Source organism: Ranitomeya imitator, chromosome 1, assembly GCF_032444005.1.
Source record: "Ranitomeya imitator isolate aRanImi1 chromosome 1, aRanImi1.pri, whole genome shotgun sequence".
Taxonomy (NCBI): Eukaryota; Metazoa; Chordata; class Amphibia; order Anura; family Dendrobatidae; genus Ranitomeya; species Ranitomeya imitator.
Genome location: NC_091282.1, coordinates 281,050,088 through 281,062,782, shown reverse-complemented (window position 1 = coordinate 281,062,782; position 12,695 = coordinate 281,050,088). Strand labels below are relative to the sequence as shown.

Here is a 12,695-nt window from a genome sequence, read left to right as displayed (position 1 = left end):
GATTATATACTGTAAATGTGAATGCTAATGAAATAAAGGTGCCATATCCCTTTAAACACTGGCCTACAAACATAATGACAGAGTATTGGTTGGTACTATATTAGTTGTATATAATCATCACAAACCTGCAGGATCAGTCTTATGTCTCTTGTGCTCCTTCCTCACATAGACTGGGGGCAGTTTCGATTCTGGGATAGGGTTGGTCTCATACATCAGGCACATCACAGAGTCAATATAAATGTCATTCTCATCTTGTGGCGGAGTAGGTGGTGTCCAGATCTAAGCAGCAAATGGCAAACAATGTGTTAGATCAGGGGTGGGGAATCTGTTTTCTGCCAAGGGCCATTTGGATATTTATACCATCCAAACTCCGCCCACAAAGTACATCCTGACTCTAGCAGTGGTTTTAGGACGTAATCTTTCATTGCATGCCCTTCAGTGTTCAGTAGTGAACACTGCATGTGTGTGCTAACAGAGCAAGAAGAAATTAATGAGCTGGTTGTACTCAAACTACACCTCCATGCCCAAGAATGCGGTCCCTGAGAATCTGCTCGGGGGCCTGATAAAAGGTCATCGAGGGCCATAAATGGCCCAGGGGCCTGATGTTCCCCACCCCTGTGTTAGATGCACAGCTTCATAGTATTACAATATCCTAGTGAGATGCGGCCCAACAGTCTATGACACTTACTGGCATCACTTCAGTCTGCCCCTCCGGATTGTCGTAGACAAATTCCTGGTGGAGACAGAAAGGTAATTAATTCTTTGATGGTTGGACTCCTTTTTCTGATTATACTGCCAGCCATTATAAGCCATAACTAACTGACATTACTGATTAATAGGCCATTGCATAAACATTAAGGAACAGAAAAAAACATTATTGTATACCTTATTATATGCATCTTCCCTGGTGTAGGTCAGTAGTTCTTCATTTGCTTCTTCCAAGGCCATTTTCTCTTCCTGTTCCTTGTCTTCTTTTAACTTCTGCACTTCCCATTTTTTCTTTGCCATGTTTAGATCCTTTTAGAAGACAAATATGTTACCTCAAAAAGGGAATATGTGAATTGAAACTACAGAGAAGAAGAGTACTTGAAATCTATTTCCACCTATTGTAAGTAGGAATCCTAAAAGTCAACAGTCAATATTGACTCTTTAACGAGCCTTGCCATATGACTTCGGATAAAAGCCAAGCCAGAATCTCAATTTACAGAAACGTGTTTCAGGGTAGCATGTCAGGCATGTCACTCTCTATAAGGAGAAACGTTACCCCTTAGACCACAGACAAAAAGTAAGAAATATCAATAGTGAAAGAATTCTCATAAATTAGAATACCTTTTTGCTTGGGAGTGGAGATTGGCGAACCTGAACAGCACAGTTCGGGGTCTGTAATGAAACACCTAATGTTTGGGCACAGACCCCAAACACGGACTTCACCAGGAAATCCATGTTATTGTCCAGGTTCAGCATCCCGAACACCGCATGTTTCTCACGCTGTCACTGCCGACTCTGATAGGCCTTAAGATTAATACCACCGGTCAGAGCGCTGAGGTTCTCACGCTGTCAGATGACAGCGTGAACCCGCAACTGTGAAGGAGCTAAAAAGTTTACCTCCAGTCACAGGCGTCGGCTGATGGGACTACTACTCCCATCAACCTACATCTTCTGTCGCTAATAACATTGAGTGCAGAAGCTGCGTATAGGAGTATTGATTAGCCGGAGCCTGCGCTCTAAATTAATAATTAAAAAAAAAAAAAAACGGCATGGATTCCCCTGTATTATTGATAACCAGCCAGGCAAAACAAACAGCTGTGGGCTGCAACCCTCAGCTGACAGCTTTTGCAGGGTTGGTTATCAAGAATAGAGAGGTCAACAGGCCGTTTTTATTAAAATATTGAAATAATTTTTAAAAAATGGAGTGGGGTTCCCCCCGATTTTTCACAACCTTCCAAGCTAAAGCAGACAGCTGGGGGCTAACATTCTCAGGCTGGTAAGGGGCCATGGAAATTGCCCCCCCCAGTCTAAAAATAGCAGCCTGCAGGCGCCCAGAAAGAGCGCATCTCTTAAATGCGCCAATTCTGGATCTTTGCCCGGCTTTTCCCATTTGCCTTGTGGTGGTGGTAAGTGGGTAATATTTGTGGGGTTGATGTCACCTTTGTATTGTCCGGTGACATCAAGCCCATGGCTTAGTAATGGAGAGGAGTCTATAAGACACCTATCCATTACTAATCCTATAGTTGTATTGTAAATAAACACACAGACAGAATAAAGTCCTTTATTTGAAATTTAAAAAAAACACACAATTTTACTTTTTTATTTAAAAATAACAAACACTCCTGTAAAAAAAAGAAAACAAAAACATTTCCTTCACCTGTCTGTCGTTCTGTCCTATGCAGTAACCCATGTCTGGGATAAACAGTTTTCAACCTAGACGGTGCCAAGATACGATTGTCCAGGCTGAAAACCGCTGAGCAATGAGCTGCTGCGAGCACAGGATCAGTGACTAGCGGTGATGTCATCGAGGTTACTGAGGCTGCATTCCCAGAACGACGGACAGGTGACGGATATGGTTGCTTTTTATTTTTGATTTATTATGGGAGACCATGGATTCAGTGGAATTAACGTTCGGTTATAAATGTGTTTGTTAAAAATAATTTGTAATTGTTTTGCAGTGAAAGCACAAAAAGCTACTTCTGATTGAGATGTAATGACCCCCAGCTCTGCTGAGGTATTAGAGGATGCTGTAAGCACAAGATTTACAAGTGTGATTCATCTCTAGACAGGCAGTGTGAGGGGGAACTGTACAGCAGAGCTTACAGTGCTAGGAGACGATAAGAGCCGATGGAAGGATTTGTGGCTTGTAACATGACAAAGCTAAACTCAGCTCTGCTTTCTAATCATGCAGAAAGTTATACCAGGAGATCAGATCTGTAGCTTTGTATTTCACACTGAGACACTTTAGCTATGATGGGAGTGTGCTCTTTTTCTGCTGTGTGGCTGCCTGCTTTTGATTGGGCAACTTATTAAAGGGAGAAGTACACGCTCCATTGTAAACCATCTAATAACATCCTTGGAACTTAAGACAAGTTAATTAATTAGATGCCAAGTACTTTGATTTCTAATTTGTCTGCAATGGAGAGGCAAAAAAAAATAAACAAAGAAAAACATTACATGGTATGTTCAGTTCAACAACAACAAAAAAAAATTGGTGAAAAGACCATTTTAAAAAATGACCGCCCCTCAGTGAGATTGAATAGAGAGCGTCTGTGAACAGCAATTGTCATGTCATGCAACAGATTCTCAATGGGATTTAGGTCTGAATTGTGACGTTGCGAAGCTGCATCCAGTGTTGCCGGGAAAAAAGAATGGGTAACCGGACAGGACCCATGATCTGGTGAGACAGGGCGTGGCGAGACCGGGCGGAGAGCAGGAAGCCTGGGAAAAAGGGGAAGTTTCCCATCGGCAGAGAAAAGGGGAGACGTGTTTCACGCACTGCAGAGTGAGAGAAGGTACGGAGGTGAGACCCGGCCAAGGGTACTTGAGCGCCTCCGACAGTCAGAGAGCATGCAGAGCATCGGGTGCTTAGAAAAACAGTGTGCGGTGCCTGCATTGAGAAGAGAGTGACAGGTGCCGGATTGTGAGGTGTGTTCCCTCCTCACTGACAGGCGTGCAATGGAGCACGCACCGGATAGAGATTTCTACAACACTTCCCACCCTGGCTTTACAGTTTAATGGACATGGGGCTCAACGGGCAAAACCGGTGACCGCCCATTGCCACCAGAAACCCGGATCATGTGTTGGCGGGTTACGCCTGAGGACACAGTGCCAGCCGTTGCCGGTATTTCAACTCTTTATCAGACTGCATGCGAATGAGGAGCAGAGAGGTCACGATAAGTGAAGTTTAATAATAAGACTGTTGTGTTCTTCCATAATTCTACTGTTAATTACAAGTAACCTCGCTGCGAGGAGTTCATTATTGTTATAAATTAAACCGCGCTGTTAATCCTTGCTCTGCATTCCCTGCATCCCTTTACCTGCTTACAAATACACCCTACCAACAGCTAAGCATGTTGGAGGATCCCTAATGCTGTGGGGTTGCTTTGCTGCATCTGGTACTGGAGGCCTTGACCGTATCACAGGGTTCATAAAATCTGAGAATTATCAAGAGATTTTAGAATGTCCTACCCAGTGTAAGAAAAGAGGGATTTTTGGTTGTTACGGTAAAATCTCTTTCTTGGAGCCTTCATTGGGGGACACAGGTAAACATGGGTGTATGCTGCTGTCACTAGGAGGCTGACACTATGCAAATAAAGAAGAAGTAACTCCTCACCGGCAGTATACACCCTCCGATAGGCAACTCAGTTGGTGCAAAAGCAGTAGTAGGAACAGGTAATATAAAACTCAACCTATGTACCAACCCACAACAACGGCACGTTAGCCAACACGGTACAACTTCAAGGGAGTGCTGTGTCCCCCAATGAAGGCTCCAAGAAAGAGATTTTACGGTAAGTCCCTCTTTCTTTCTCGCTTCATTGGGGGACACAGGTAACCATGGGACGTCCAAAAGCTGTCCCTAGGTTGGGATATTCTGCAGAAAAAGAGGAGTTAGGTCGGCCGGTGAGAAACCGCCGCCTGCAGTATCCTCCTACCCAGGCTCGCGTCCGCGGAAGCCTAAGTATGCACCCCGTAGAACTTAACAAAGGTGTGCATGGATGACCACGTAGCAGCCTTGCAAACCTGCGAGGCCGAAGCTTGGTGACGAACTGCCCAGGAAGCTCCCGCTGCCCGGGTAGAGTGAGCCCTCACCCCCGAAGGAGGCTGTTTGTCCTGGGCAAGGTATGCCTCCAGAACCGCCGAACGGATCCAACGAGCAATCGTGGACTTGGAGGCGGGAAGTCCCTTTCGACGCCCATCCGAGACGACGAACAGAGGATCGGCCTGACGAAAAGAGGCAGTTCTGGCGAGGTAAATCCAGATAGCCTTGACCACATCCAACTTGTGAAGCGATTTCTCCAAGGGATGAACCCGGGAAGGGCAAAAGGAAGGGAGGACAACGTCCTCGTTGAAGTGAAAGGATGAGACTACCTTCGGTAAGAAAAAAGAAACCGGATGAAGAACCACCTTGTCCTGATGCAGGACTAGAAAGGGAGAACGACAGGATAATGCCGCCAGTTCTGACACCCTTCTGATGGAGGTGATGGCGACCAAAAAGGCTACCTTCCAGGATAGAAGCGAGAAGGAAACGTCCTGAAGCGGTTCAAAGGGCGCCCGCTGGAGGGCGTCTAAGACGAGATTGAGATCCCAAGGCTTGACAGGAGAACGGTAAGGGGAAGCTATATGAGCAACCCCCTGGATGAAGGTCCTTACCTGAGGTAGGGAAGCTAGGTCTCTTTGAAAAAGAATGGATAAAGCGGAAATCTGACCCTTCAAGGTGCTAAGGGTAAGACCCAAATCTAGACCCGTTTGAAGGAAGCCGAGATGGGAAGGAAGGGAAAAGGTCATAGGAAACAGATTGTTTTCCTGGCACCACCGGAAAAAGGCCTTCCAACATCTGTGGTAAATACGCGAGGAAGCCGGTTTCCTCACCCTTATCATAGTCTGGATGACGCAGTGCGAAAAACCCGCGTTCTTCAGGACCGCGGCCTCAACGGCCATACCGTTAAATTCAGAGACCGAGAATTCGGGTGGGAGAGGGGCCCCGGCGAAAGAAGGTCCGGAAGATCCGGAAGCCTCCACGGAACGTCCGATAGCATGTTCACCAGTTCTGCGTACCAGGCCCTGCAAGGCTAATCTGGTGCTACCAAGAGTACGGGGACTCCTTCTGTCTTGATCTTTTTTACTACCCTTGGGATCAAGGGGAGAGGCGGGAACAGATAGGGCATCCGGAACTGGGCCCACGAGATCACGAGAGCGTCGCATCCGACGGCCCTCGGATCCCGAGATCTGGACACGTACTGGGGAACCTTGTGGTTTGCCCGGGAGGCCATCAAGTCTATGTCTGGAACGCCCCACCGCTGGCAAATCTGGCGGAAGATTGCGGGAAGAAGAGACCACTCGCCCGCAACGATGCCCTGGCGACTTAGAAAGTCGGCCTCCCAATTGTAAACCCCTGGAATGTGGACGGCTGACAGAGAGGGGACGTGAACCTCCGCCCATCTGAGAATTTTTGCCACTTCCGTCATGACTTGACTGCTGCGAGTCCCTCCCTGGTGGTTCATGTATGCCACGGCTGTGGCGTTGTCCGACTGAATGCGGACCGGCTTTCCAGAGAGGAGGGGCTCCCAGCGGATGAGGGCTAGGAAGATTGCTCTGATTTCCAAGAGGTTGATAGAGAGGCACACCTCCTGAGCCGTCCAGCGGCCCTGGGCTGTGAGGTGGAGAAAGACCGCTCCCCAACCCTGGAGACTGGCGTTGGTGGTAATCAGCTGCCAGTGGGGAGGGAGGAATGACCGCGCAGAATGGAGGTGGACAGCGTCCACCAAGAGAGGGACTGCCTCACCTTGTAAGAGAGGCGAAAGGGACGGTCCAGGGAAAATGGATTCCTGTCCCAGGCAGATAGAAGGGCCAGCTGGAGGGGACGAGAGTGGAACTGGGCATAGGGGACCGCCTCGATAGAAGCGACCATTTTCCCCAGAACCCTCATAGCGAGGTGGAGAGACGGAAGATTCGGGCCCTTTAGTGCTCTGACACCCCGACGAAGAGAAAGGAACTTCCCCTTGGGGAGGAAGACCTGAGCCTGAGAGGTGTCGAATTCCATGCCCAGGAACTCCTGACGCTGGGTTGGAATCAAGGAAGACTTCTGGTAATTGGTTAACCAACTGAGGCGAACTAGCGAGTCCAGAGTAAGCTGGAGGCTCTGGCTGCAATCCCGATGAGACGAGCCCTTGATCAAGAGGTCGTCAAGGTATGGGATTACTAGGATCCCCTTTGAGCGCAGAATGGCCATGACAGCTGCCATGACCTTCGTGAAGACCCTGGGAGCAGACACCAGCCCGAAAGGGAGGGCCGTGAACTGGTAATGATGCTCGTGGATCGCGAACCGGAGGAACCTCTGATGCTGTACGCAAATTGGAACGTGAAGGTACGCATCCCGAATGTCCACTGAGCACATAAACTCTCCCGGCTCCATGGACGCGATGACTGAGCGCAGAGATTCCATTTTGACGTGCCGAATCCGAAGAGAGCCGTCCTTTTTTGGAACCACGAACAGGTTTGAGTAAAAACCCGAAAATCATTCGCAAAAAGGCACAGGTACTAGGACTCCTGAGGTGAGGAGTGACTCGACGGCCTGGAGAAGCCCTTGGAGATGAGAGGGCTGTATGGGAGGACGAGAGAGCATGAAACGGCTTCCTGGGGGCGAAGAAAATTCTATTTTGTAGCCTGACGTGACGATCTCCCTGACCCAGGCGTTGTCGACTACTGAAAGCCAAACTTCTGAGAACAGAAGAAGGCGGCCTCCCACACTGGAAGGAGTTCCAGGTGGGGGCGACCCGTCATTTATTAGAAAACCTGTGGCCCCGAGATCCCGATTGTTTTGCGGGGTGGCTCTTGGCTCTCCAACGCGGTGTAGGCCTGAAAGAAAGTTTTCTTCTGTCCCCTTGTGACGAGGAACGGTCCTGGGTGGGATTTCCTGAAGAGGCAAAAGACCGAAAGGGACGAAAGGACTGAGGGCCCCTCCTGTTGAAGGGACGTTTCGGCTTGGACTGGGGTAAAGAGGTACTCTTACCACCCGTAGCGTCCGAAATCATTTGATCTAGTTGGGTGCCGAAGAGTCTGGAACCCTGGAAAGGTAGACCAGTGAGCGATTTCTTAGAAGCGGGGTCAGCGTTCCACCCCTTTAGCCAAAGAATCCAGCAAATGGCGACAATATTGCCGTTAGCCCTGTAGAGCAGGCCGCTGCATCAAGGGAGGCATTCATGAGGTATTTTCCTGCCAGCAAAATCTGATCCGCTAATTCGGACAGTTCCTCAGCTGACACAGCCTTGGCTACCCATGACGAGGCGAAACTAAGGCAAAGGGAGGCTCCGGAAGCCTCAAATGCCGATTTTGCTAGTGCCTCGATCTGTCTGTCCGTGGGGTCCTTAAGGAAAGCCGCGTCTGGGATAGACAGAACTGTCTGAGTCGACCTTAGGAGACTCGGACCATTTGGAGACAAGGTCGGAGTAAAAAGAGTATAATACGTCAAGCCGTTTCCTGCCAGGGAAACGCTTGCCAGGGTTTTCCCAGTGTGTAGAGGTAGTGTTGTCAAACTCCTTATGATTAGGAAAAAACCTAGAGGGACGTTTAATCCGTTTAAACGCAATGGAGACGTCCTGAGAGCTTGCCTCATCCTCCTTAAGTTCAAGCATCTGAATAATAGCCGAAATAAGGCTATCAACCATCTCCTGTGTTCCGGAAGTCTGATCTGCATCAGAGTCAGATGCCGACTGAGAGGATAGATCAGACCCGACGTCCGCCTGCGAAGAGGGGGAACGGGCAGATAGGGGAATCCCGTCCGGGGAACTGGGCAGGACTGGCCACCGAGAAGAAGGTCACCCTGAACACCCGAATGGGTGACAGCGGACGAAGTCCTGCCCAGCTGAAAAAGAAAGGGGAAATGATTAAAAACAAACAACAAATCCCTGTAAAAGAAATGCGGATCTGGGGTTAGATCCAGGTCCGCCTCCTACAGACACCAAGCAAAAACCGAGTTGCCTGGTGCCTGTCGGAGGGTGTATACTGCCGGGGAGGAGTTACTTCTTCTCTATTTGCATAGTGTCAGCCTCCTAGTGACAGCAGCATACATCCATGGTTACCTGCGTCCCCAATGAAGCGAGAAAGAAAATTGGTTTGAGTCGAAGATCATGGGTGCTCCGGCAAGACAATGACCCAAAGCACACATGCAATGGTTGAAAAAGAAAAAATGGACTGTTTTAAAATAGCCATTGAAAATCTTTGGGGTGAGCTGAAATCTGCCATTGGGAAAAGAACTCTGCAAACATTAAAGACCTTGGACAAACGGCAAAGAAAGAGTGGGAGAAAATACCAGCTGAGAAGTGCAAGAAGCTTATAGATGGCTGCAAGAAATGTTTTGAGGCTGTCATCAATGCCAAAGGGTGTGCAACCAAGTATTAATTAGGCGTGCCTTTATTGCTGCACATGCTGTTTATTCTGTTTCTTCTTTGAAATTGCAACATGTAACTTGAAAAATCAATGTTCTAATGTTGGATTGCTCTGGACCACTAATTAAAAAATCCTGAGGATAAAACTATGGTACATTTCCATTTATTTCAGAAGATATTGTACAGTCTATGAAACAAATGAAGGGGTGCCAATAATGGTGAGCAGCACTGTGTGTGTTGTAGCAGGGAACCAGGTCATGTGCACTGAATGCTGATGGCTGGGGGCGCCTCTTTGGTTTAGCCAGGTGAAATACATACAGGGCTATAGCAGCACACCGTACACTTGAGTACAAGAGAACTACAAGTCTTAGTTTAGCAAACAACATCAAGATACTGAAGGAGTTAATGTGTAACTATTTTATTCCAACAAGTAATGGGGCAACATACACTGACCTCTGTTTTCTCTGTCTTTTCAGGTGCACTTGAGGTATAGAATTCCTCCAGGTAGTTCAAGGCGTATTTCTCAATGGGGGTTAGCTGAAAGACACAGCAGGAGTCATGGTTAATGATATCTGCACTTCTAAGAAAAATAAGTAGCCATCCTTTTAAACACTATATGCAAATTGCCTCTTCAGAGAGACAGAGGACTTGAACTCTATAGCGCCACCTGTTGGAAGCAGCGATCCTACAAGTCATAATAATCCCTTTAACGAGTCTTGCAATATGACTTGGGATAAAAGACAAACCAGAATCTCAATGCCAGACCTGGTATGTCACTCTCCACAAGGAGAAACGTTACCTTTTAGACTCCTTTATCCACTATGGCATTTTATGAAAACATTTTAAGAAAAAATCCTGAGAAAGCTGCTGTAACCAAGGCTGTGGCATCGGTAAGCATCCGACTCAGACTCCTCAATTTCTATGACACCGACTCCACAGCCCTGGCTGTAGCCAGTGCTTTGTGTGGGGACTGACTAGAATATGCTGTGAGCTAGTCTTAAGATGCCCATACACATTAGATGTTAGCTGATTATCCACTCAGTCCGACTCGGTATCAGCAGAATTAGGTATGCTGGATTTCATTCAGTCCCTTGTTCCTGTAGTAAGTAAACCACTGTCAGATGCTTCCTGTTCCTCCTATTGTGGGGATATCTGAAACGTGGCTGGATGAGAGCCATGACTGGGCTGTTAACTTGCAGGGCTATAGCCTGTTCAGAAATGACCGTACAGATAAGCGAGGGGGAGGGGTGTGTCTATATGTAAAATCGTCCTTAAAACCCATCCTGCGCGATAATATAGGTGAATTTAATGAAAATGTAGAATCCCTGTGGGTGGAGATAAGGGGAGGGGAAAAAATAATAAATTACTGATAGGGGTTTGTTATAAATCTCCAAAAATAATGGAAGCAATGGAGAATATCCTCGTAAAGCAAATAGATGAAGCTGCGACTCAAGGAGAAGTCATTATTATGGGGACTTCAACTACCCTGAAATAGATTGGGGAATGGAAATCTGCAGTTCCAGCAAAGGTAATCGGTTTTTGACAACTATGAGAGACAATTACCTTTCACAACTGGTTCAGGACCCAACAAGAAGGGGGGCACTGCTAGACCTAATATTAACCCCTCTGTGACCTTAGACGTACTATCCCGTCGAGGTGCCCTGGGCTTATCTGACCCTGGACGGGATAGTACGTCATAGCCGATCGGCCGCGCTCACGGGGGGAGCGCGGCCGATCGCGGCCGGGTGTCAGCTGCTTATCGCAGCTGACATCCGGCACTATGTGCCAGGAGCGGTCACGGACCGCCCCTGGCACATTAACCCCTGGCACACCGCGATCAAAGATGATCGCGATGTGCCGGCGGTGCAGGGAAGCACCGCGCAGGGAGGGGGCTCCCTGCGGGCTTCCCTGAGCCCCCCGCAGCAACGCGATGTGATCGCGTTGCTGCGAGGGTCTCCTCACCTCCCTCCCTGCTCGAGCCCCGGATCCAAGATGGCCGCGGATCCGGGTCCTGCAGGGAGGGAGGTGGCTTCACAGAGCCTGCTTAGAGCAGGCACTGTGAAGGCTGCAGCGCTGCATGTCAGATCAGTGATCTGACAGAGTGCTGTGCAAACTGTCAGATCACTGATCTGTGATGTCCCCCCCTGGGACAAAGTAAAAAAGTAAAAAAAAATTTTTCCAAATGTGTAAAAAAAATTAAAAAAAATATTCCAAAATAATGAAAAAAAAAAAAAATATTATTCCCATAAATACATTTCTTCATCTAAATAAAAAAAAAAAAACAATAAAAGTACACATATTTAGTATCGCCGCGTCCGTAACGACCCGACCTATAAAACTGTCCCACTAGTTAACCCCTTCAGTAAACACCGTAAGAAAAAAAAAAAAAAAACGAGGCAAAAAAACAACGCTTTATTATCATACCGCCGAACAAAAAGTGGAATAACACGCGATCAAAAGGACAGATATAAATAACCATGGCACCGCTGAAAGCGTCATATTGTCCCGCAAAAAAAGAGCCGCCATACAGCATCATCAGCAAAAAAATAAAAAAGTTATAGTCCTGAGAATAAAGCGATGCAAAAATAATTATTTTTTCTGTAAAATAGTTTTTATCGTATAAAAGCACCAAACCATAAAAAAATGATATAAATGAGGTATCGCTGTAATCGTACTGACCCGAAGAATAAAACTGATTTATCAATTTTACCAAACGCAGAACGGTATAAACGCCTCCCCCAATAGAAATTCATGAATAGCTGGCTTTTGGTCATTCTTCCTCACAAAAATCGGAATAAAAAGCGATAAAAAAATGTCACGTGCCCAAAAATGTTTTCAATAAAAACGTCAACTCGTCCCGCAAAACACAAGACCTCACATGACTCTGTGGACCAAAATATGGAAAAATTATAGCTCTCAAAATGTGGTATTGCAAAAAATATTTTTTGCAATAAAAAGGGTCTTTCAGTGTGTGACGGCTGCCAATCATAAAAATCCGCTAAAAAACTCGCTATAAAAGTAAATCAAACCCCCCTTCATCACCCCCTTAGTTAGGGAAAAATAAAAAAAAATGTATTTATTTCCATTTTCCCATTAGGGCTAGGGTTAGGGCTAGGGTTAGGGCTAGGGTTAGGGCTAGGGTTAGGGCTAGGGTTAGGGCTAGGGCTAGGGTTAGGGCTAGGGTTAGGGCTAGGGTTAGGGTTAGGGCTAGGGTTAGGGCTAGGGTTAGGGCTAGGGTTAGGGTTAGGGCTAGGGTTAGGGCTAGGATTAGGGCTAGGGTTAGGGCTAGGGTTAGGGTTAGGGCTAGGGTTAGGGCTAGGGTTAGGGTTGGGGCTACAGTTAGGGTTGGGGCTAAAGTTAGGGTTAGGGTTTAGATTACATTTACAGTTGGGAATAGGGTTGGGATTAGGGTTAGGGGTGTGTCAGGGTTAGAGGTGTGGTTAGGGTTACCGTTGGAATTAGGGTTAGGGGTGTGTTTAGATTAGGGTTTCAGTTATAATTGGGGGGTTTCCACTGTTTCGGCACATCAGGGGCTCTCCAAACACGACATGGCGTCCGATCTAAATTCCAGCCAATTCTGCGTTGAAAAAGTAAAACAGT

General features: G+C 47.3%; 1 protein-coding gene across 2 annotated transcripts in view; it reads right to left on the bottom strand.

Annotated features, from left to right (window-relative positions):
• LOC138669066 (E1A-binding protein p400-like) overlaps nt 1-12,695 on the bottom strand; it is a 242,603-nt gene that overhangs the window by 68,481 nt on the left and 161,427 nt on the right. For both annotated transcript variants that reach the window (XM_069756070.1, XM_069756071.1), the window contains 4 exons: nt 9,549-9,632; nt 886-1,017; nt 689-733; nt 126-279 (listed from right to left, as the gene is read on the bottom strand). In XM_069756070.1, the coding sequence (XP_069612171.1) occupies nt 126-279; nt 689-733; nt 886-1,017; nt 9,549-9,632 (415 nt within the window). The remainder of the gene's footprint in view (nt 1-125; nt 280-688; nt 734-885; nt 1,018-9,548; nt 9,633-12,695) is intronic.